General features: G+C 34.6%; 1 protein-coding gene across 5 annotated transcripts in view; it reads right to left on the reverse strand.

Annotated features, from left to right (window-relative positions):
- The window catches only part of llgl1 (LLGL scribble cell polarity complex component 1), an 83006-nt gene that overhangs the window by 27401 nt on the left and 28101 nt on the right, over positions 1-27504 (reverse strand). For 3 of the 5 annotated variants that reach the window (XM_087243334.1, XM_087243333.1, NM_001045469.2), the window contains 7 exon segments: positions 19161-19242; positions 18907-19037; positions 18334-18477; positions 7453-7615; positions 7036-7171; positions 3932-3986; positions 1459-1613 (listed from right to left, as the gene is read on the reverse strand). In XM_087243334.1, coding sequence (XP_087099460.1) covers positions 1459-1613; positions 3932-3986; positions 7036-7171; positions 7453-7615; positions 18334-18477; positions 18907-19037; positions 19161-19242 — 866 coding nt within the window. 5 annotated transcript variants of the gene reach the window in all.

The following is a 27504-nucleotide window of genomic DNA, read 5'->3' on the forward strand; positions in this document are numbered from 1 at the left end:
GTCGGGCACAAAAATAACTAAAGAGCGTGCACTGGAAATAAAAATAACCATTTAGCAGACATCAAGGGTGATTTATAGGACACTTACAAGAACTACAGGTCAACGTGCATAAGGGTACAATGGGGATGCTGTAAGAGTCTGAACATGCATACCATAGCAGATGTGTGGCAGACTGTACAGATTCTACTTTATCATTTATAGGCCAGCTTATTCTGGGTGCTTTTTTTAAAATAGAATTTCATTAATTAGTGACAGATTAATGGATATAAAATTATTATATTATAATATATTATACTAAATTATGTTATGTTATGTTATATTATATTAAACATTATTATTATTATCATCATTATTATTATTATTATTATTATTATTATTATTATTATTATTATTATTAAGTACATTTCCTATGTATTTATATTATTATTAAAAATAATAATAAATAATGGTTAAATTAATATTACTATGATGACGATGATGATAATGATTATTGCTATTATTAAATTTGGTTTAATAAAACAATGGCATTAATATAATAATAATAATAATAATAATAATAATAATAATAATAATAATAATAATAATAATAATAATAACAGTAAAAATTGGCATTATACAAATGTTTACTTTTATTATTATTATTATTGTTATTATTATTATTAACGATAATTAAAACAATTCAAATGATTACTGTTACTATTACGATGTGATGATGATGATGATGATGATTATTATTGTTATTATTATTAGTAGTAGTAGTAATAATAATACTAAAAATATTAAGTACATTTTATATGTAGTTATAGCCATAATAATAATAATAATAATAATAATAATAATAATAATAATGTTTTAATTAACAATATTATTATCATTATCAATAATTAATTAAAACAAAGTAAATGATTACTGTTACTAGTACGACGATGATGATGATGTTGTTGTTAATGATGATTAATATTATTTTTTATTAACTATAGTTTATTAAAACAATGCAAACATTAACTGTGATTATTATTATTATTATTATTATAAAACTAAGTAACAGTAATACTTGTCAACTTTTTAAACACCAACTATATTGTTATTATTATCATAGTTGTGATAAATGTACATACTAATTTCAATTGCAGAATATTATCTTTATTATTAAATATACATTTTAATTCTGAACCATAATGCTAATTATTTTGATTTATTTGAATTTATTTGATTAAATTAATTATTAGTTATAAATTATATTATTATAATTATAATGAATATTATGATTATTATAATACTAATAATAATAATTATTATTATTAATATTATTATATTAATATTACAAAAAAATTCCGTAATCATTTATATTATAGGAGGTAAACCTAAAAATAATAGTGAAATACAATTTTTCAAAATAAGAGTTTGGACTTTTCGTTTCAGCCCAGAAGTTTCTCCACTCGGCCTGGAGCTGCTCACCCTTCTCTGTATCCGTGCAGTGAATAGTGAAGAAGTCGATGACACGCGAGGTGAAGTCCAGCGTGACGTGGCTGCTGTCCTGCAGGATGGTGAGGCAGTGTCTGTCTCCATAGCTGGCTCTGGGCATCCCGCCACTGAATAACACTAGAGGAGCTCTAGACACAACACAGGACATCTCCACAGTCACTCCAGCACCACTCAAACACTTAGACATCATCCACCTTCTGCCTACACCAAATGATGCTGTGTGTAAACGATTGGATTCATTTCTGTTAAACTGAACAGAAAAAATACTATAAAGCTTTTTATTATATATTTTTTTAAAGTGCAATAAGATGGATTATTCTCCTTTAGGTTAGTCAATTGAATACTGAAGATGCCATAGAATGAAAATCGTGATATACCTAGACATAGCGGAATAATAAGAGTTCAAATGACATAGGGTATGCTATCCGACCTGTGCCCAGGCGTGTTTTCCGGTTCATTTGACAAGTGTGAGTGCTCTGAATTGGGCCAAGGTGAAGTTTAGTAGGCCAGCCCCGGCACGGTTGGAAGAGTTGTGCCAGAGATTGGCTGAGGTCGAAAGACAAAATGCAGTGTGAGTGCAGGCCGTCAGGAGAGTAGGGACAATCCAGCTTCGGCACGGTTCAAGGCAACTGTACCTAGTGTGAGTTCAGCCATATTGTGAGCCTCAAACACCATTGTTTTCTCATTCTCATGAAAATCCTGTGAGTATATAATCCCACTAACTCTTTTGTGACTCATTAAAGCAATAATGTGTACACCCTCAGCAGTTTTCCCGATATTTTCCAAGTGTAACACAACTGATTATATTTTTTGTAGGTGGAAGTCTTATTTTACGCAAACCATAATCTGCTTATTAAGTGTGAAGTAAATGGTACAAATGGTAATAATAAACGTTTACAAAGCGATGTAATACTTTCAAAAATCCCAATCATAATATATTTATATCCATGTCTAATACAGGGCTTCTGCAGGTTTCATCAAGTCAAATTTAAGAATTTTTAAGACCCTTATGAATGAATATACAGGGCTAAACACTAATGATTATTCCAAAATGTTTTTGGTTTTTTTTTTTTTGCTTGCCACCAAATGTAATTATTTCTTAGCAACATTTCTTAACAAAAACTCTAGTTGTATACACTTTTTTCAACATATTTTTTTTAGACAAAAAAAAATGACAAGTTTAACATTGTTAAAAGTATATTCATTGTGTACATAAATAATCAAAAATATACATTTGTTGGGTTTTAGTCCAAATTGACTGACAATAACTTCTATTCAACCTAGTGCGTTTGTGTAGTGAATCCTTAAGTTTTATGTCTGTTTATAAATATCATGTCTACTCCCCTTTTCTTCTGTAAAGAGTTTTTGTATGAACGGAAGATAACGTAAAGAGATCTATTGTTCCGTTATTATCATGAGAAACTGTGCGATTATTTTTAGTTTTCTTTCCCTAGGAATTAGGAAATTCATTTGGAGGAATTGCTGTGAAATATTTCTAACAGCTATTGTAAATTGTTTCTCTTTGCAATAAAAAATTCTAATATATATATTTTTATTATTAAGATGGATTGTTGGTGATAGGATGAACGTCGGCCTGATTTTGCAGCTTTACCTGAACAGAGTAAAATTAAGGCCAGTTAAAAATGTAACCTTCTAGGGCTTAGCGGCCACATACGTGAACTGCACATTTTAGCTCTTATGTCTTATGTTTTATATTTTGTTACAGACATACAATGTCATCCTGCGACTGTTTTGCAGCATATGAAATGTCCCAAACACTATTTTAACTGTTCAAAATGGGCAAAAACTGTTATTTTAAGTGATAGTTAAAACATGTTAAAAAATATGTGTGCGTTTGTTTAAAAACAGCATTTAAAACCGTCAGGAAAAAATTGCTGTGTTCAAGGCAGAAAAAAAGAGTTTTGCATTCTATTACACAAAGGTGACTTTGTGTTTTATGGAAATTTGGACGAGTCCACATAGAAGGATATAATTTTTCTCTAAAAATACATCAAAAGATAATACTTGTGTTGTGTCTCTTAAAACCTCTTAAGGCCCAGGCTGTATTTTTACATGCATTTTTTTTATTTCTCTTTGCTATTTGGGCTTATTGGAACCTAATTAGAATAAAACCTAATATTCAGTGAATTTAAGACTTTTTAAAACCCCGCAGATAGCCTGTAATATCAGATGGCCAGAAAGTGAATATTGAATATTGGTGTCTAGTACAGAGAATGTTGTGCATTTCATTAGTTTATATAAAATTCACTTCAACGTGTGATATGACTTAAAAGCGGTCATAAACATTTTTTCTATTCATGCGTGTAGCAGCTTGGACTCCGAAACAGTATTCCATACGTCACGACATAAGCGGATGTAAAACACAGTAGTCATGTGTGGAAAAAGGTGGATAGCATTTCATTTCTCACACATTAAAAGCACAAACCCTGATTCTGTCGTCCTCCACAGGATCTTGTTCACGGCTTTGCAAGGAAAGGGGCCTAAAATGAAAAAAAAACACACACACACACACAAAATAATAATGAAAATGAGTTTAAGAGAAACCACCAAAAACTATAGAAATCTTGGCAGAGTAGATGTTAAAAATTGGAAAATGTACGCAGATCCTGAAGTGGTTGGTGTCAACAAAGCTTCGGCTAGCAGTGAAGAGTGCATGTGAGGTTTACGATCCCTTTAATAGGTCTGGAGAGAGAGTTTAATGGTCTATTACAAAAGTTGAACAGACTCGAAAGGTTTGGAATAGAACAACATTTCCTGACATTGTGTGAATTAAGCAAACATTACTGTATGACCAGGCGTCGATGAGGTTATGGCTACTGGAATTACTATATATGAAAAAAAAATATAACACACAGGCAAGATAAAGTACATTTGCATGCAAGTTAAAGGTTTGATGGCAGCACACATAAAACAACATCTAGTTTTTGTTTTTGTTTTTTTATGTGAAAATGCTTTAGTGTAACAACTAGATTTAGATCAACATACTGCAGTTTTGATTCATCATTACCAGAGAATCATTATTATAGAGGTCTTAAATTGAGAAATCTAAATTCTTCATCTTTTTACATACAATGTGTCATGGTAAAATCAAAATATCTTGTGTGAATGCAAAACTTCCTTATTAGTCATTAACAGCTTCAATGTTTCATATCTTCTTTGTGTGATCGCAAAGTGTAATTTAAGAGCCCTATGCAGAACATTATTTCCCACTTAAACTTAAATGTTAATGTAATTTTTTCAAGCGATTTTTAAAACATTTGCTGAATCAATAAAAATGCAGCTTCATATAAAAATAAAAAGATAGTCACGTGTAAGCTAGTGTCATTAAATCTAAAATCATAGTACACAATTATGTAAAAAAACAAATGCAAACTCTGTAACAATAATAATGTTATTTTTAAATTAAATAACTATATTAACCTTATCTAAACAATTTTAAAGCCAAACACACATTTCAGTTGGCATGAATACAAAGGTTTCCATATTTCCCAAGAAACTAAACTATTAATACAAACAAGGTTTTGTATTTTGCTCGTGTGATAATATCCATGCAAATCACAATACTTGTAGAAAAATTCTTGCTTCCCAGCATCTGACCATACAAATAGAGCAATAAAACATTTTTTAATGTATATTTATAAATGATCCTTTGGCAACATTTTACATTGATGATACCTTCATCAATACTGAAAAGTGTTGCACTGTTTTCCAATAGTTTGTATGTTTTTACTGATTTAAGATTTTGTGCTGAGCCATAGTGTCATAATTGAATTGACAGATTGAATACACAAAAATCATCATTTTTACCTTTAGTACTGTGAATCGTATGGGATCGTGAGTCAGGTGAATTGTTACATCCCTAATCTCACTATACGATTTAGTCACAGTTTTTTAACAAAATTATTTGAAACCAATTCAAGGTAAAGAGCCTTTGCATTCTTTTTACCAAAATAATATATTTTCTTCAAACCCTTTCACTGGGGACTGAGATGTACAGAGGAAAGCATTCCCTAAACCAGAGAGCAGTGTGTATAGAGATGGTCAATAGGCCCTCTGCTCCAGAGAACTGACCAAAGCATAAAAATCTGATAATAAAATTACATGTATAATAGGACAGAGACCGGAGTTTAACATGATTATAAAGGCGAATAATTAATATTACTTAAAAAATGTTATTGTATAAGTATCAGTGTAACACCCTTAAGAAGAGATAATCTTAAAGTTTTTAAAATATTTAATAACAATCAAATTATTAAAATCTGCATAAATAATTTAAAAAGGAGAGGGTAAAATAAGCTAACATCTAGTTCTGTAACAAAACAACTTTCTCTTTCAGTCAGAAAAACATCTACACACTTTCGCTATGAAAACACTGATGTACCGTATGATCTTTGTAGCACTCATTGGAGCAAGCGGAGCTGCAAATCATCCGTTCTGTGTGGTTTGGCTTATTAATGTTTGTTTTGTGTATAGACGTCTGTGACAGTAGTTTTTCACTGTGCTGACGGTTTATGTGCATCATATTTGTTGTTTTGTTAATGTAAGTAAACGACTTTTTGCAATAAAACAAGTTTGCGATTGTAAACACAGCGCCCCCTCTGTTAAAGAAAGTGTCTTGATTCGTTTAATATTTCTACCAATTTAAATTGTCACATATTTGAATTGATTTTTAACCGGCTCATGGTGAATAATTACATCCCAATTTCACATGTTAACAAACTCACCACTAACAAACAATCTGTGTCGATACTGGTTTTGGTGGTTTACAAGGACGTTTTTTGTATAATGACATGAGTATGACTTGGGTTGCTTTCACACTTAGATTTTTGTTTCAGAACCTGTCTCGTTTGCCCAGTTAGTGCGGTTTGTTTGGCATATGTGAATCCAGCAATCGTGCTTGAATCCACGCCAAAACAATCGCTCCAAGATCGCTTGAATGAAGTGGTCTTGGCTCGATTGAAATGAACTATGCAGCGAATTAATTGTAGTACGAAAGAAATACGATCTGAGCCCGGTTATATCACAGTGTTTTATGGATATGTAATAGGCATACGGCTATATGAAGAGAGAATTATGAGTAGGGTAGGAGGTCATTCCAGATATCCCGAGTCTCCCGGAAGTTTCAGGAGCCGCAAATGCACAGAAACTCCCGGATGCCTGCAAACAAGTGATAATCTCCCGGAAATCGCGCATCCACCTCCCGGTCCTCAAATCCATTGCTCACCCTTCTCATCCCTCCCCACCGCATCCCTCCTCGCTCTTCAGACACGTCGTGCACACCTTTTCAAACACCACCAAACCACCACCGCCCCTGACAGCTGAGCGGGACTCTGCCAAAAAAACCTTGAAACTCTGACCAATGTAAGGAGAGTTTAATCACACGTGACTTGTTTTAGCTATTTTGGTGTGTTTAGAAACTTTGCCGTGTGAAAGCGAACAGCACCAATGTGTGTGTGTGTGTGTGTGTGTGTGTCTGTGTAACAGAAAAAAAGGAAAGCCAGTGTGTAATTGGTATGTGTTAAGGCTCACCATATGGTATAGTGGATGAGACGGGGTCATGGGTGCAGGGATTGCTGCTGCTGACAGCCCACACCATGTATCCGCCATCACTATGAGAACTAACAAAGCTGTTCCCGGACCGTTCCCAGACCAAACTCTCCAGCTGCTGCAAGAGTGACAGTCCCACACAATACACAGCATCACAAAAGGGCCATGACGAGAAGTCAAAAGCTTTGAGTTAAACCATCTGCACATCAAAGCACTGATGATTTAAAGAGCACGGATAAATCTCTTGACCTGATCACTTTGAAAGTTGGCAATCATTTGACATTTACAGGCTGACTTTAAAACACTGGTGCCAATGTTGAATTTTAATTCATTGTGTTTAACTCCAAGAGTGTTGAAAGTCATTTCAGAGACATCAAACGAATTCAAACACACACCCACCTGCTTTCCCAGGAAGAGGTTGTCCACATGCCGACTGCTGAGGTCCCAGAGCACCACCAGACCTCTGCTGTAGCCAATGAGGATTTTATCGGAGTCTTTCGGATGTTCCTGCAGGGACTCCACAGGCCCCAATGATTTTCCACACTTGTACTCCTCTGGAACGCTGAAGAGGGGAATAACCAAACACGTGGATAACATTACAACCAGCTCATATGAATTCAGCATAGACAAAGGAAACCCAAAGTGAAGATTAAAATGTACAACACGGAATATTTGCAGAAACAAAGTGACCTTCATTGTTCAAAATTTGAACATGCTAAGAGAACAGTATTTTAGAAAATAACCAAGGTATTTATTTCATGGAAAACAGCGATACATTTCTGAAGGTTACAGCAGTCAAAAATTTGCATGAAGCAAGCAAGCTCTTGAATGACCTCTGCAGGCACAGGATATCACTAGTCTGCTCTGCTGAGATCTTGATCAGCTTTTGCCTCTATTACAGTTCACTGACTGAAGTGGGTTTTCCACAGAATGTTAGTCAGGTTCAGTTCAGGACTCTGGGTTGGACATTTCATTATTTCAGTGTTTTCAGGTTCAAGGAGCTGCTTTAACCGTTTTGCTGTGTGACAGAGCTGTGTTACTCAGCCATTTAGCTTTAGTAGAGTCCCTCAAAAAACAAAACATGACTCTTCAGCTCCACCATGATTAACCCATTGATGTTTTTACAAATTTTGACTTAAGAGTTTTTCTGGTTTGATTTATTGGCTTGATTTATTGAAGTGTAGTCGATTGACACATGCTTTTTAAAAGACAAAAGAAAACTTGTGCTGTTCTGTGTATCCGCTCAGATGGAGCTGAACACGTACAGATAAAGTCATCTTGTAGCACCTAAATGGTCAAATACAAGCAATTCTGTGTCAAAATATGGAGCTTTTTACAGTTATTAAATCACATAAAACATATCTTAGCTTGTTTATTGTTTAAAACCACCCTGCTGACAACTATCCATCTAATGAATACTTTATGATAGTAATTGTGCAGCAAACATCACTACTTTTTATACACATATACATTAATTTAACAACATACTTCACTTCCTGCTGCACAAAACTGCAGCTCATAATGTTGTATATAGTAATATACATGTACATACACTTGTCAAGTTGTATATTTGCATTCACTACTTTTATTTTTTAAATATATTTATTATCTGTTTATGTCCTGTCTCTGTAATTCTGTTGCCCTGTAGAAACTCTGTCACGAAAATGGCAACAAAGCTCTAATTTTGAATATTAGATTTTGTAAAAAAAAAAATGTTGTATTTGATGGAATTCTAGCATTTTTAGTGGACTTGAATGAGTAAGTGACACTGTAACAGGGTATATGCAGAAATCCTAAAGGTAATTTCAATACCTTTTCAAGACTTTTAAAAGACCTACTCAGAATTTGTTAACACCTCATCGCCACTTTAAGTTCTAATCTGTATCAAACCTTTAACTTAATAAACAGTTGTTAATAAACAGTTGGTAATAAACAGTTGTAGTTAAATAAATCAATAAAACAAAATCATACAACAGAACTCCGATAAGCTCGGAAGAAACAACGTTTGAAAGAATAAGTTACGTGGTTGTTTCCAGCAACAGGCTTCAGCCATTGTTTAAACTCGTCTTTCTCCAACCAAGAGTACATAAACTTACATTTTCCAATTTTGCCGTCTGTTTCGCTCTATGGTTTTGCTACATGTGGAGTCACATCACCTTCCCACGTTTGTTGCAAATTACATGACATCACCCGGACAGAGGACCTCGGCCTGAACCAATCGCATAGATCGAGGAAAATAAATATATTTATGCTTTTTAGAGTCAAACACTTGACAACGCTTAAACAAAATTTAAGACCTTGTAAAAAAAAAACGCATTTAAGACTTTAATAAATTAAGGGTCTTAATTTTCTCAAAATTGATTTATCCACACCTAATACTTTGCTGTGCCTGAAACATGGAACACTTGGAAAATGTATTCCCTTTCTAGTGCCAGTCAACTGCACTTGTTTGCTGAAAAACCCAACTCAGAGTACACGCACACCACTTACCTCCCTAAACACAGAGTGCTACTGAAGTACACAGAAAACAGTCACTGCAAAACTTCACTCAGCACTTTTATTCTCAGCTGAATCGCACGCTTGTATGTGTGGAAAAGCATTTCGCATGGAAAAATGTGCAGGTCTCAGGGTTCAACGAGCGAAGAATAAACCCAGCTCCAAGCTTTGAGAACAATGTATTGAACATTTGGTAACAATTACTCTTGATTCATGTTTGCAAAACCTAACAGGGTGAACGGAAAGTAAACACAATGTTGAATAAACAACTCAAAAAGTATCATTGATACTGATGTAGAAGTGACACGGCAGGAGTTGACACAGACGCTGACATGCTTAAATACAGTTTGTAAGCCAGACAAACGATGAGCAATTTAAAAGCCACAGTCCGGGATTCCTCTGTGGCTGTGGCATGAATTCAAGAGCTGGAATGTGCATGTACACCCACAGAGCCAGGGATGAGATGAAGCCATGAAAGGGGGAACGAACAGAGGAAGGCGCATGGAAAAGTAGGACTGGAGTAATCGATTGGTGGCTAGGCTTTGGATGAAAACGGCCACTAGATATTTATTTTACACAAACAATTGAAGGATTTTACAAGTACTTTTAAGAAAATAGAAAAACAGATATGCACATCTTTAAAGTCATAATGATATTTATAAGGCACTATTTTAAACGGGTCAAAATGTGTACAGCAACACTGAAAAATGTCTTCAGATAGATATTTAGAATGTTGAACATTGTCAACGTTAAAAGGAGAGGTTACTTTTTTGAACGGGGTGTGTTTACTTGTCTACTATGTACTGAACACTGACGTTTTAATGTGTGGTATTGAAAAATTTTGCACAGATGACAACAATGTCAAAATGATCCCTTTTTACAGGGATCTATGACAAGTATCAAAAATGCTGTATTAAGCCAGGAAGGCTAGCTGGAGATGTACATTTCTAAAGATGGTCAACTATCATTTATTTGGTTGTCAAAAACTTGCACATGCCAATAAAGTAAACACATAATATTCATTAACATGTCACTAGCAGCTTGGGGGAAAAAAAAGAAAAAAAAAAAAGTAGTTTATGACAATATTGAAACGTACTTTTAGACATGTTTTTACATTTTTACACGTTTTTTTTTTTTTGTTTTTTTTGCATTTTCAGGCCCCCAAAATGTTTTTATATGTAAAGTATCAGACAAAACATGTATATTTTACGGTTTAAGTTGAAAAAAAAAAAAAGACTTTGAAAAAATGACTGAGAAAAGTCCTTATTTTTTTTCTTCTATATATTCATCAAAGATCATAAAGACAGTGCAGAGTCTAAACAATTTATTTTTTTACTAAATTATAAATTTAAGAGTCTTTTAGAATAATAACTCAATAATACCAACTTAATTTCCATGATTACAAATGATGTCATAATTTTCTATAATATGTGCTTAAAATGACACATTTTAGAGCTGATTTAACCTTTTTAAAATAAAAACACTAAAAACAGCCATCGTCACAAAAACAGTTGATATTTATAAAATGTTCATTAACTTCAAATAATAGAAAAATACAACTACTACAACTAAATAACTATGAATTCTACATCTGAAACAATTCTAGCTGGTTTAACAAAAAAAAGGGATAAAAAAAAGCTTAAAATAATTGCAGTCTTTAAAGGGTTACGAAACACCAAAACACATTTTTTGAGCTGTTGACAGTCAATTAAAAAATTGGTTGTTTTTGCGTTACTTTGAGCAAATTAGTTTTTCCGGTTTAATATGAATTTTTGAAGCTGCGTCACGCCGATTAGATCCTTGTGTGTATTCCAGCGTGGAGAGTAGCTGCCTGTACCTGGGAGTACTTCGTGATGTCTCTGAGTGTGCTGCATTCATTCATGAGAAAGACTTGGTTCAAACCAACCAGCGTGCTCTATTGTGAATGCGGTGCAACTTCATTAATATGCATGATAGCTTCGAAGATTGTTTGTACCTGTAAAATGTTCAGACGGCAGAGAGATGACACGTTGTGTTGCCAAAACAAGTGCGAGAAGAAGAATTGTTTGGACTCATGTGTGGATTACAGTGCACGCGACAATTGGCAGAAATATGTTTGTACGGAATATTTTTTACTTGAGAGCTTTTCGCATCTGGAAATGGTGAAATCCCGATTTGCTGCTCGTCTCCTTATAAAAGATGCGGCTCCAAATGGTGTTGATTGTTATATTAGGTTATATATATTCTTATGACTTTGAGATTAACAATGTTATTACTATATTTTTCAAGTCCTAACATTTTAACAGTCCCTATTTTTTTAATCATTCAGGTTTTTTTTTTTTCACAAATTGTGTTACTTAACACAGTGGTTCCCAAACTTTTTTTGCCTGAGACCCCCTTTTCAAAGGAAAAACTACAAGACCCTCCTCCACATTTAATGATATTATCACTCATATAAGATTGCAGAAAGGATGACAAAAAAATGTTGTTTTTAAACAAACTGTATGTTTATTACTATATATAAATATGTTTATGCACAAAATAATAGCCTAATGTAAAATATAAAAGTAAAACATCAGTAGGCCATTTGTAACTGAAAAAGGTACGCCTTTGGCCTTGCGATCAAAAACTGCTCTGGGCTTGTTGCGGTATTGGGCATGAGTCGTCTGCAAATGTCTTACTAATTCAGACGGTCACATGCATTTGTTAGTTAGAACTCATGCAGATAATACACTGTGGCTGGGTCAAGGTCTCTTTACTTCGAGAAAAAAAAAAAAAAAACAGTTCAGGTAATTATCTTGGTATTTCCTGCATTTCGTCTTTCCAGTATTGCTAGCGCTGCAACCCAAAATGTTTTGAACTTCCTTACCTGGGTCCAGTGTGCTTAGGTCATTACTATTAGCTGCTGAAGGCGAATCTGTGAGACTGTCTTTTTTAAGGAGGACGCAATCCGAATTTGTCAATTATTTTGTTTCCACTGAATGGTACTGTACGGTTCGGTTTGGTACTCTTTTATGGCCATTTCCACTGTCAAAAAGCGTACCGAACCGTACCGTACCACTTTTTCGGCACCCTTTCTAAAGGATACCAAACACGAGAAAGGGCACCAAAAGGCGGAGCTAGACGTGCAGCTGAACGCTATTGGTTTACAGAGATGTCATTCGTTTGCGCAATAAGCCAGAATGAAAACAAAAGAGCCGCCATGTTTAAAATACACAGCCGTTAGAACTTTTACAGCTGGTCGACCTGGGCTCAAACAAACCTTTTCGTCGTCTTAATGAACAGCCACAATGCCAAAAGTTTGAGCGGTTTCACTTTCTTGCTTGCGCTCGCCGCAAGTCTATATCTGAAATCACAAGCTTCTTGAGCTGATGATAATAAGGTGCGCCTGATTATTGATGCGCTTTTAAACCCCGTTCCTGTCAGAAACTGACAACCGTGAGAGTGAAGAGCCGGAGAAGCCGGAAAAAAGGAGCACATTATTTTTTCAGCAAACGTGAAAATACTGCCATGTTTAACTATTATTATTATTATCACTTTTTGGACTAATATGAACTCAGACTGATGGAATGACTCTCTAACAGAGGCTACATGTGCTGCTGCAGATTACAGACACAGATGAAAGGTTTTCACTGACTGTAGGCTATCTATATATATATATATATATATATATATATATATATATATATATATATATATATATATATATATATATATATATACACACATTTTATTTAAATAGGCACTAAATGTATGCTGTGTGTAGTTTTTCTGTAGTTGGTAACATATTTGAGACTGTAAGGGTCTTTATGTGTTCATATATGTTGCATTTATTTATTTATTTAATATAATTACATACTTTACAGTAGGCTATTTCGCACTGTCATTGATCTGCAGTTATAATCAAATCCAGTTCATAGAAAATTTAGTAATAAACATTTATACAGAAGTATTTGTGTATAAAGCATCTGTTTTGTAGTGCTTCTCATATGATTTGTGAACGACCCATACAGCTTTACTGTAGACATTTTCTCGAGCGAAAATGACGTCAACTGAAACTGTCATACAGCACGCCCACCAAAAGGGTACCCTTGGTAGAGGAAACGCAAGCCTGATAAAGGTAATCCATACCGAACCGTACCGTTCCGTACTGTACCAGTGAGTGGAAACGAGCCATAAGGCAACTTAATCATTCTCCTAAATGTTCACTGCTAAAAAAAAAATTAAATATGATGTACCATTTGAAACTTTTATAAAAAGATACCTTTTATTGAATTATGTATACACAATGAAGATGCCATTTGGTGCTATTTTACATTTGATTATTCAATTTATGTACCTGAATTCTTACCAAATAGGGTACATGCCGAGCTAGTGCTGTTCCCATGCTGATACACTTCCGGTGGCCTGTTATTGTGAACTTTTTTCCATTTTATACGGTTCCTTATACAGCATCGATGTTGTATTGTCATTAAAATACATTCAGTTAAATAAACTTTAGCATTTATTTAGTTGCTCAAGAGTAAAACGAGACAAAAAGCTGTTTACTCGCACGCGCCCGTCAGAATCGGCAGGCTAACGCAGAAGCTCCATTGAATATACTGGGGTAAAATAAATCCTCATATTATAAAGATATGGCGGGGGAAATGTAATTTAATGCAGTGCTTCTTGTACAATCTGAGACCCATTTTATATCGGATATCACTCAGCCAGTGGAGATAGCTGATTTTTAAAGAAAGCAGACCTTAAACGCACCGATTTTGCATTGACAGAGTTCACTGGAAGAGTTTAACCCAGGTTACTGGCAAATTAAAAGTCCTGTTAGCATGCTACGGCACATACCCCATAGAGCCATTTAATTCATCTGGTGAAATTGTTTTCATAACACAATATATAACAGCAGAAAAACACAATCGTAATGTCAGATTTTTCCAATATCAAGCAGCTCCAGTATAAATCAAATCCTAATCAGAACTGACTCAGAGTAGCAACTGAACTAGTGAGGTAAGCAAAGTTTGGCCACCCCAGAGAGAATTAATATCATAGTTTCATGTTCACCCTTCACAATTAAATCAGTACTCGGAAGACATTGAAACGCTCATGCATATCAATCTAGATGTCCCACATGCCTTAAAGACAAACAAACGACCACAAAACACAATAATGTTTTTTTCCAACCAAGCCACAAAGTACATTCTAGCATTCCAGATCCTGCAGATCCCCAAAGATGAGTGTGCAAAGCTCATATCCTCCGTTTTAAACGCCTCCTCGGTTGGAGCTCAAGAGATTTGGCACTTGGTACAAAAGCATTTTGTTCAGTAGTTTCCTGGCTGACACATACTTATTACCAGTGGCTCAGATAGTATGCCCATTACCCCAAATTGTGCTCCGTTAATGAGCAGTTCAAGGACTCTGAGAAGCAGATGAGGTCCGCATTTAGTCACCCAGGCTATATCTGCAACAGAAGCTGTAATTTATCTCTGCGTTAAACAGCGTCTTCAAAGAGTTCGATGAATAGCTAGTGTGATTTCCCTGCCTTGTTACAGACAGAATTACAGTCATTAGGAAAACGGGTTTCTTCTTAGCAGCCAAATATATTAAATATTTATAAATATTCTTACAATGGCAACTGAACAGCAGAGGCTTAAAGGGATAGTTCACCCAAAAATCAAAGTTCTGTCATCATTTACTCACCCTTAAGTGGTTCCAAAATGTAAGGAGTTTCTTTTTTATTCTGTTGAACACTATTTTGAAGAATGTTGGAAAATGGTAGCCACTGATTTCAATATTTAAATGGCAGTTAATGGCTACTACTGGCTTTCCAACATTTTTTTAAATATCTTAACATAAAATGTCATGTCAAAATATCTTGTTTAAAAGTTATTTTTTCATTAAAGATATATTTTTATATTTAAGGAGCTCTTAAAAAACTGAAAATTCAGATAATAGCCAGAATTTTTTTTTTAAATAAATAAACTAAATCCCAATTTTGGGGTAGAATAAAATAATGTATGATCAGCAAATTGTGCATCAACTAATCCTTCTATAAAACCTTTCAGAGTACAGATATGAATCAAACCAAAAAAGTAGCAAGATGCCCATGTAAAGATTTATGGCTCAGTGTAATAAACTAACTTTGAGAAAGAAGCCTACAAATGCAGGTAAGACTTTAGTTGAAGTGCAGATTACCTACATTGTTCCCTACTACATATTAAAGGTGCTAAGTGTAAGTTTTTGACTCTTCTAAAAACATAAAAATACCGAAATATGTTTGCAAATATTTAAGAAACATGCTAAGAGAACATTCTTGTTTATCTGAAAAACAATGCTGAAATCAGATATTCTGCTTTAAAAATGTCTGTTAGGTGCCGAAACGTCTGTCTTTGTTTTGATCATTTAACCCACCCACTGGCACTTGGGTTGCCTTGGTGTGATTCATTCAGTCATGAAGGCTCTCAAAGTGTGCATCCGTGATCGAAATGTGACCTCCGTTGGACAGTAGCATCGTCCCAAATGAGATGCAGATTCAGAGTTAAACATGAGGTGTTTATTAAATAGCAAATAACATGAATATTATGAACGTAAACATTAGGCAAGCAGGTTGTAACCTTGTGTCCTAACAACACGCTACGTGACGTGATTTGCAGTGATAAGCAATTTGCCTGTTTAAACCTGACACAAAATGAAAAATTTAAATACAGCCATTGAGAAGCACAGGATGGTGCACTTACTGCACTCCAACAAAATTCTAAGGTTTATAGTCTGATTAATACCTCTTTAACATTATTAAATGAAGATGCTATATCTCTGATAGGTGTTGGCTTGCACTGAGTTACAGATTTAAAGTTCAATTTCAAAAGGTTTATTTTATTTTCAAGATCTGAAGTGATCTGCTATGGCAATAAATCTCATGTAAAATGGCAGTCAAACTCACATTATTAGCGAATAACATTGAATAACTGTGTACTTGAGGTGATCACTGTCATAGTTTTCTGTTGTTCAGCTGCAAGAAATAGAAGCTGTATCTAAAATATAAATTTCAGGTGTTGGTTAGAGCAACTTCTTTTAATATGGAGAATATTCCTTCTATTGCGTGCCATTGCTTTTACTGTATTTAGAACACTGTTTAAATCAGCCTTTAGACTTGACAGTCAGGCACACTGCTGTTGGTGTCTTCAATCTGGCAACCTGCGCTTGTGTCCGTTTTAAGTTAGGTGTGCAATACCTAGTTCAACCACTGGATATCATACTTTCATGCTGCACTTTGAACGATGTTTTTACCTACACTTTTTAATGGAATCAACTTTTCAAATAATATCAACTCATCAAACTGACTGAAGTTGAAACTTGATTAATGTATTAAAATAAGTTAACGTAACAAGACATTTGTTGTCATGACTTTTTGTTATGTCATTTGTTATACTGCCTTATTACCGGTCTACTGTTAAAATGCTGGCTGTTTACTAGCACTTAAAAATTAGCACTCCCTAAACATGTACAATACCTAAACCCAATTACAACCTTAATAACCATTAATAAGCAGCTAATTATTATTATTGAGTTAAAAGTCTTGGCTTATGGTTTATTAATAGTGAGAACTGTACTTTAAAACAAAGTGTGCCCAAAATAGGTATTGTGATTGAAATCTATAGACTTTGTAAAGCGGAATAAAAGTTAGACTCTACTTTGTTTACATTTAAAAACAAACATTTTATACAACCCCAAAATCTTAAAATTGCAGGCCAAATTGTTTTTTTTCATGCACCTGTCAGTGTCTCTACTTGTAGACCTCCTGAGATCACAGGGATCAAACTCAAACATCTATCTGTGGGGGTTTGAAGTCTACTGTGTTTTGGCAGTGGGACAGGAAAGCTCAAACTCCCTATAACCTACTGACAGGGGAACAGACAGACAGACACAGCTGGGGGCAAGAAGGGGAAAAGAGCTTTGTGAGAATCACAAAGTTTGATCCATTCCCAGTTCACAGTGTAGGAGGGAAGTGTGACAAATGCAGCTTGGACAGGGGCAGAGGAGGGAAAGAAAATAAACTAAAAGGAGGCTGCAGCTTCATTAAGCTCATGCACAGTCCTTTCAGAGGGGGCTGGAGTCCCCCAATGCTTGTTTTATGAGGTAAGAGTTGAGGAATTTGTCCGGACAGCCATCTTTATTAGCTTATTAGCCTTAAAATACTAACTCTCCCCTGAGAGACATTCTGAAAATACTTCTCAGTGAGGTTGTAGAGATTATAAGGGTCAAAGGTTCATACCAATAAATATTTTATTTAGAATGAATGCACTATATTGAACAAAAGTGGCAGGAAATACATGATGTTACAAAATATTTTTTCAAATAGATGTCATTCTTTTTTTTAAAGGAAAAAAAACTCAATTCTGCAAAAATGAGGGGTGGGGGGGAATACATTCTGACAAATATATACATTTTAAATAAACTGATGAGATTTACATTGTAACAAACTCAATTATATTATATACATTTTATATTCTTAAATATTATTCAGATTTCTTCAACTTAGTCAATCTGTAAAACTTATTTATTTATTTTTTTATTAAGTTCTGACTTATAATAAAAAAAAATAAACATTTTCAAACAAATAAATGCAGTCTTGATGGGCATTAGAGTTCTTTTATCAATCTTAAAGAAATAGGCAATGTTTAATTTAACTGGTCTTTCATTTTTACAGAGAAGCTAATGAATTTTGTAATTTTTCCCTCAGTAAAGTGGTAATCTCTCTGTGTTAGTGGATGATTTGACAGGGTCCGTATAAGACTGAAGACCAGCTCTTACCTCTGCATGATCTCGTCCTGAAACAGAGACTTGTTGAGCAGTGTGAGGGTAGGCAACTCCAGAAAGTGAACCCCACCACCTTCAGTCCCCAGAGCGAGAAGATTACAGCTCAGATTCAGCAGCATGACCGTCACACGAGTTGCACTACAAAGCACAAACAGCAAAATTTCAATCATCCATTCATTTTCTTTTCGACTTAGTCTCTTTATTAAACAGGGGTCACCACAGTGGAATGAACCGCAAACTTATCCAGCATGTTTTACACAGCAGATGGACTTTCAGCTGCAACCCATCAGTGGGAAACACCTATACACTCATTCACACACATGCACTATGAAAAACTTTGCTTAACCAATTCACCTATGCTGCATGTATTTGGACTTATAGGGGAAACCGGAACACAAGGAGGAAACCAATGCCAACACAGGAAGAACATGCAATGTCCACACAGAAATGCCAACTGGCCCAGACGAGGCTCGAACCAGCGGCCTTCTTGCTGTGAGGCGACAGCGCTACCCACTGCGCCACCGCAAGAGCAAATCTGAGCGAGAAAAATGTAAAAAAATACAACACCTTGTGCTCTCGATGCCCGGCCTGCCAGGCAGGTTGAAGCTGTGAACTTCTAGCAAATGTGAGCGGTTTTCTCTCTGCACGATCTCCCAAAGGTGAATCGTGTTATCATCCAAAAGAGAAAGTATTCTTCCCTACAAAAAAACAAAACAAAAGTTCAAAGTAAGTTCAAACTCCAATAAAGCACAGTCAATAAACTACAATGGCTGGAGTAAATACATGTATCTTCCGAGTGTAAAATGTTAAAACAGTCTTACCTGTCCACAGAGGAAGTGTATCTGCGTGACAGCAGCAGTGTCTTTATGAAGTCCTGTCATCTCCACCCCTGGAGCACCATATCTTAAATGACCAGTCAAGGACTATTTCACCATCTGTTTGTCCTAAAAGCTCACAAATTGCTATGGATTTTTCCCCTTTTCCTGTTCATTCACGTAAATCAATTTTGACACAATTTAAGTTGTATAAATTGCTGCAGAATTCTTTGACAAGCTATTTTCCCCAGGGTATTACATTATACATTGTATTTCTCCGTAAAAGCTTTGAGAACTAATTAATTAATTTATCAGTTCTTACATTCATTCAAGCACTGATTCTTGTTCTATACAAACAATATGAAAACAATATGAAAACTTAATGTATAAAGGCTTGCAATTTCAGCATAATATAAATAAATTTAAAAATATAATAAGAATAAATAGAAAAACAAAAATAAATAAATAACATCCATAAAAAATAAACAAAAAGTATAAAATATAAATAAACAAAAATAAAGTAAATAGAATATAAATGCATAAATATAAAATATAACATAAAAATAAATACAAAAATAAATAAATAGTTTAAAATAAATATATAAATTAATAGAAAATATAAATAGAAGTAAATAAATAACAAAAATAAATAGAATAAAATAAAATAAATATAAATAAAGAAAACTACATTTTACTATTTTAAGAAGTATACAAAAAAACTTATTTGAAAAACTTACGTATTAAAAACTTGGTATTGCTGAAAATTGTTCATTTAATATTTTGGGTGACTTTATTTTAGGATCACAATAATTTTTATATGTTAATGAGCATGTATTTGTGATTGTGATTTAGGCCCATCGTGGATAAACAAAACAAAAACCTCTAGCAGATGGCAGTAAGTCCCTGTATTAACTATTGATTCATTGAAATGATTCATTTAGAAAGGCAGAATCATTTATAAATGAAGCAAGTGGCCACCTTTATGAATGAATCATTGGCTCACTTGGTTGATTCATCCAAAAACAGATTCACACAGCAATGAAACTCTGCAGTCAAGATGTGATCATGCTCATATACTGAGATTCAGGGAAAATAACACTCTTGCTTGTGTGTTGCTATTATTGCAGAGCTACATCTCAAAAAGATAAAAGCAAAATCCATACAGGGATATTTATGCTTTCCTAACTTGAATTGTATTATTGCTTTCTGACAGACTTTGGGCACTCAAGACATGTTGCTTGTTTTGCAAAATGTGGTATACGTTTTAATAATTTAGAGATATGCAAGTTGGCAAAATGGATATAAATGTCCTCACATGAACATATTAACAGGTTCCTTAAATGCATTTTGTTCCTATTAATGTTAAATCACCTTTCAGTAAAAGTTTTAGGCTAAATTAAGCAACAATGGCTATTTTCATGGCAAAATCAAACTGTTAAAAATAAATATATTCCACAAACAATTAAACAATAAATTGGATCAGATTTTTTTACATTATTATCTGATAGAAATTCTACACATTTTCCTGGCAAAATTTTGCTGAATATATCTTTAAGTGAGTTTACTTCATAAAAAGAAAATTAAACAAATAATAATTAATAATTCTGCAGTCATTAAAAAGAGGACAGTCAGGTCAGTCCAAAAAAACACGTTTCCAGTAAAAGGACATTTGCAGAACAAACAGTGAGGTCTTCACCTTAAGGCAAAAATAAATAAATAAAAATCAGGAGTCAAATCTTGTAGGTTCAATATGACATCTGGTAAAATCCAATAGATCAAATCTAGTCTTAAAGGATATTAAAAATATTAAGTCAAAATCATGCTATTAACTATTGGTTTATTACCTTCCTATATTATTAAGATATTAACTGTTTATTATCACTTTTAAAGCATGATCTTATTCTGCATCCCTACTCCTACCCAAAACCCAAACCCAACTTCTACCTTATAAACTATTAATAAGCAGAAAATTTGCAGTTTGAGTGTTTGTTAATTACATGAATTGTGACTTAAAACTGAAATCGTTACCAAAATATGCTTGCAATTTCAGTTTTATTTTGTTTATTTCCACACCTCTTGCCACCTTATATGCAACAATTCATGATAGGTCTAATGTATGAGGGGGTATTTAGCATCAGTTTTAAATTTAAATAAAAAATAAATATATATATATATATATTTTTTAAACTGGTGCTAAATTTTTCCCTCAGATATCAGACCTATCAGGATAGGATCTACATACTGAACCTTGTTTTATATTTTAATGGACATGCATTAAGAGTTGTACTGTGGTCATTGACAAAGATTGCTGTTGTTGTTTTGTTTAGTTTTGATCTGACTAATCAAAAATGAAATGCATTAAATTTTTTTTTATTGTTAAAACTAGGGCTGGGCGATAAAAATCAGCATTGATATTTATTGACTAAAGCACCATTATAAATTATTTTAAAAAAATAATAATAAAAAATGTAAAAAGTTTCAGGATGAAGCACTATAGTTTTAATAAACTGTTGCTACTGAGTGCGCCTTTGAAGGTATGGTAATAAGCTTAGGGTGTCCGTTTGTCATTTCCAAAGGAGGCGCACAACTTGCATGAAGCAGGTATGGGAGCGAGCACATGTTTCACACGTGACGCATGCGCATTTTCCAACTGCACCTGGTTAAAAACACCTGGGGCCTCATGTATAAATGCTGCGTATGCCAGATTTCACGCTCTTGTTTAGATTTACTAACAATTAAATGAACGTGAGAACTTGCGTTGGTCTACGCCAATTCATGTCTGGCATACGTGCATTTCTTGTGTGTGTTTGTTTTATTTTCATTGGCGACTCCTAGAGGCAATTGTGTTAAATTGCACACTACAAAGTATCTTTGAGCCGTGCAATGGCAGCTGTATGGGACAGGATCATCCGCATGTCTAGCAGGTATATAAGGTTTCCATACCATGCAGTTGACCAGCCAAACATTAAAGCCCAATTTGCAGCAATCGCCGGTTTTCCCAATGTAATCAGAACGATCGACTGCACGCACATTGCTATAAAGGCGCCATCTGTAGACAAATTTGCATACGTGAATCAGACACATTTCCATTCAATAAATGTGCAAATAATATGTGATGCTCAAATGCGCTAACATTAATACACACACTTATTAATGATTCCTGCTTGTCTTCCACGTGATAAAGAGTAGACAAAATCTGTTATGTAGTGGGGGAAAGAAGAATGAGTTCATGAGACGCTGGATTGAAACAGAGTTCTCTGAATCTGAACAGAATTTCTTTTTTAATTCACTCACATTGCGATGTTCAGATCCAATTGCATTAACCGCGTCAGCTAAACTCTCCCACTCTATTTTTTTCCTTTATTATTTGTAAGTTTGTCCTCCTGAATTAATACAGTTTTTCTCCAGTCGACCTCCGAAAGTAGCACCTCCAATTCACATTCTGTTGAAAGTTTCTTTTTTTGCTTTCTTTTGCCATTACTTTTTCGTTTGGTTTTGCCAAAGTACAGTCATTTACATATTCATACAGGGGAGGAGGCAGGGGGGGTTTGCGCTTATGCACGTGCGTTCAGTTTCATGTTAATTCAGATGTACAAAAAGTATGCATGGGATTCCATGTACGCAGTGTTTCATACATCTGTGTGTACGCACATTTACAGCTTTGTGTGTAAGCAATGTTTTAATATGAATTCAATGCAAGTCTTCGTACATGAGGCCCCTGGCGCACCGTGATTCATGCAAGTAGAATTTACCAATTTGCTTCACACTTTGTATGGAATATACAAATTTCAGTATATACTATTTCAGTAAGACTAATTACAGACTTATTACCTCAGACAAACACAGCGCATCCAAACACTGCAGTGCTTTTTACTTTAACCTTTTCCATGAACTTGCATCGGAGCGACAGCAATGGGTTTTCGCATTTATCATCCTCTCAGAAAACGATTGATAGTCACCTAGTTACGAGACGCAAATGGAGTGTGAGTGCAAAGTCCATTGTAAATGGTGAAGGAAACCAAGCGCGAGCTTGTTACTTCAGGTCAGAATAACAACGCACTCAAATTAATACAGTTTAGCCGCAGTAAGGAGACTGTTAATAAAATAGGATGCAAGGATGTTGCCAGAATGGCTTTTTGGTTTCTTTTCTTGTGCATCCCAGCCATTAGCTCCACGTCTAAAAGATTTTTTAGCATTGAGGTAATGTAGTCATTCAACTACACAATTTGTAATGTTGCAGTGTGTATATGAATAATGATGGCTGGTTTCTTTACTCGAAATCTCAGATTTGATCATCATAATTTCTTTTGCTTACAGAGTTTGAGGTTTACTGTATCGTTATGATTCACATCTTTGAGTATTTATGCTTTACCATTGCACACACCTTGTAACATTTTATTTATCAAGTTTGGGAGTCTCTTTAACACTTGTTTATTTTATTATAAATGGACCAGACATTTAGTTTAAATATTCTTGGTTTTGATTATGTTTTATTTTTGATTATGAAAACTATTTGCTAGTATTCTGGTAAAGTAAAGTGGTCATATTACAAAAAACCTAAATGTTCCTAATGCATTGTCAAAAAAAATGATATGTATCGTATCGAATGATATGAAACATGATTTTGTGATTTTTATTTTTGCAATCCCCTAGCCCTATTTAAATTGATCAATAAATTGATGTTATACTTGTGGCATATAGTGGCAGATCTTAGATCCAAAGCACCGACAATATATTGTACGTTCATACACTCGCTCTTCTTTCAAGCCAATCAAAGCTAAACGACAATCTAGTGAATGTGATGAAAATGAAATGTCACACATCAACACCGTTTCATGGGTTTTAGAGGCTTTACACAAAGAAATCTCAGAGGGATGTAATTACAGGCACATAGTGCTCATTAAACAGCCCACTGTGCCAAACACCAAGAAATGACACAAAACTAAAATCAAAACTAAAAGGCCCTGATTGTCCCATAATCATCACAAGCATCCCCTGAATCAGGAGAAATCTCACACTTCTCTTTTTCAGTTTGACATGCCGATGGGGCTTTCCTTGAAAAGGCTGTTGCTCAAAATTATTTCTGGACGCTATTGTAGTCTGCTTCTCATTACAAAACTACACAGCCATCCACGCTCATAACAAAAGAGTGGATATCTAGGTCAAATCTGATCCAAGTAAAACGATCCAAACTGCAGGAAGAAAGAGACATCCGCCGAATAAGCATTCAGCAGGCCTGGGTGGAATCAAGCAGCTCTTTAGAAGTAACATTTGGATTTTTAAAAGAACATGAGTGATTTTTACCATTTAAACTATATGGATTTCTAAGCGCAAAGCACTTCAAATTTAGATGACCAACAACACGCAAAATGTGCAGTACACGAGTGTTTCTCAACCATGTTCCTGGAGGACTACCAGCTCTGCACATTTTCCATGTCTCTCTAAAAAAAAAAAAAACACACCTGATTCAGATCATCAGCTCATAAGCAGAGACTAAAAGACCTGTAATGGGTGTGACAGACAAAGAAGACATCTACCACATGCAGTGCCGGTGGTCTTCCAGGACTGTAGTTGAGAACCACTGCAGTATACAACCAAATGAAACAAAGCTGCACCAAATATTGTAAACAACAAGGCAATGCCTAAAGGGATAGTTCATTTAGTACTGTCCTGAAAAAGATTGTTTACACAAGATGTTTACATATAGCTCACAAAAACATAGCTAAAGTTTTAAAATAACCCCCTGTAAAAGTTTACAAAGACTTTGTTTTTAATAATGTGTGGTTACCTGATGATGGTTGTTTGTTTTGAATAATTGCTGCTGTTCTTCAGGAAAAAAAAAAAAAAGTCCATATCTTACGGATTGTTTTCCAGCATCTGCATTTCTGAACCCTTTCTAGCAGTGGATGTGTGGTTGTTGGATGAGTCTTTTAACTCTGAGGACAACTGAGGACTCTCAACGCTCACTGACAGAATCTGAATATTAGGGTAAATTGCACTTAATTTGTCTCCTGTGAAACATGCACATATTTTCTGTTATTTTCTGAAGGGCAGTATTAAAGGGCATAAAATGATATGTCCACAAAATAAGAATGATTTGGAGATTGAAGATTTCTTCTTCTGGAGCAGCAGTGAGCGTTTGAACTTTTTTTTTTTTTTTGTAGTCCCTCAGTTGTCCTCAGAGTAAAAAAAATGCATACGATCATCAGTAAAAAAAATGGTTCATTGCAAATTATTGGAAACAATTTATAAAAGCTGAATTAAAACAAACAAATTTAGTTGAACATTACTAAGTTTATTTTGTTCGCTTCAAGAGTTCACACTTAGCTGATGATTGATTATAAAAGCTTTGGTATGCTGTCGAGGGGACAGGGGAGTTTGAGCTCAGGTAGATCTCGAGAACTCCCGTCATAGTGGGTGAAGAGCAGATAGTAATTGCTCTTTTAAAGACATAAGTACTTGGTAGGATCATGTCTATGGAGTTGATTTGGATTAGTCGATAAACTTAAGTTGCATGTTTTTGGATGGTGGGAGGAAAACCACGTGAGCATGGGGAGAACGTGTAAACTCCACACAGAAACGTCGGCTGGCTTGGTAGAGAGTAGAACAAGAGACGTTCCTGCTGTGAGGCAACAGTGCTAAGCACTGGGCCACCGTGCCACCCAGCTAGAAAGATGGGATTGAAGATGGGATTCTTCAAAACAAAGATAGCTGTATACTTAACCTAGGGTATTTATAGTAGCTTAGGAATCGTCTGATTGTTGCACTGTAAATTGGATAATGCGGGTCCTGCAGGCAAGCAACCGTAAGCAAGTTATCCTTTCGAAATTTGTTTATAAATAAACTTCACTTAAATTCAGCCCATATAAATTGTTTACAACTACGTACCTTAAAAAATGTAGTAAATTCAATGATTTTTTTTTCTAATGTACAGTCACTCCTGGAAAAAAATTTAAATATGCAGAAGATGCTGGAAAACTGCAGATTTTTTTTCTAAAGAACAGCAATCAGTTTGACTGTTCAGAACAAACAAGGCACTCACAAACAACCATCATACAGAAAACACCTGTAGATCACCAGGAAACCACCCACGGTAATAAAAAGCTAGGTTTTTATTTTTATTTTTTTAATAGGGTCAACTGTTTTTATCTTGTGAACTACAAGTTAACATCCTATTTAAAACATCTAACTCAGGACAGTGCTAAAAAGAACATAGACTTTGGATGATCTCTCTTTTTTTGATAAAATCATTCACATTTTAACATTAATTTTGGCATTTATATTTGTATATTTATATTGGTATCCAACACCCATTGACGTCCATAGTATTGTTTTGTTTCTACAGATATTAATGGCTGTTTTTCCAACAATTTTCAGAATATCTTGTTTTGTCTTCAACAGAAGAAACACACTTAAAAATATTTACAACCACTTGAGTGCGAGTAAATGGTGAGAATTTTTTGGGTGAACAATAGGGCTGCACAATTCATCTGAAAAAGATTGCGATCATGATTCGACCCTTCACATGCCAATTTAACTTTTCTACGATTCAGCCAATTATATTTTCAAGGTCAGGAGAAAAGCGTAAAGGCGGTCGCACAAGTATTCACGTTGTTTTATTTACACTGCTCAGCAACATGGACACCTCCAAATGGTTAAAAGTTTCACATACTGTATTTATACACTAAACGTAATGACGTATTTGCAGCCACGAAATCACACGTTTGTTAACTACAGAGAAGACGCACGCGTGCCCGCCAATGATGGCTACTTTAGTTAACAGAACCTGCATAGGCTGTGAATAACAGGTAATAAAGTTGTAAATTATATTCAGATTGTTGCACAGAGCAACAAGAGATAGTTTGGGAGCCGCGCATGAAGTATGATTTGCATGTATGTTTCATTTTTCTCAGAGTGATGGTAGCCACGAGCACACTCTGCATTGAAAGTGAAAACAAAAGTAGACACATCATTGAAATGATCTTACCGCATTTTAGTTATGATTACGACAAGCATTTGATAGGTTTTTTTCTTTCATAGCAAATACAGTTACAGACATACAGTGTCATCCTGCAACTGAGTTGTAAACACTATTTTTAACCGTCCAAAATGGGGAAAGATACTTAGGATTTTTATTCTAATTGGGTTCCAATAAGAAAAAGAGAGATATAAAAATGCATGTAAAAAAAAAAAAAACAAACACCTTGGGCCTTATAAGTAAGGCCAGTCAGAATCTGTGGACGTTTTTTGCTATTTCTGCTGACAATTTTGGTAAAAATCTGCGGATTTCTGCAGAATTATTTTGGGAGTATTATAACAAAAATCTTAATATATAAAATAAAAAATAATA

The sequence above is a fragment of the Danio rerio genome, chromosome 3 (assembly GCF_052040795.2).
Source record: "Danio rerio strain M-AB ecotype USA chromosome 3, GRCz13ab, whole genome shotgun sequence".
In the NCBI taxonomy this organism is placed as follows: Eukaryota; Metazoa; Chordata; class Actinopteri; order Cypriniformes; family Danionidae; genus Danio; species Danio rerio.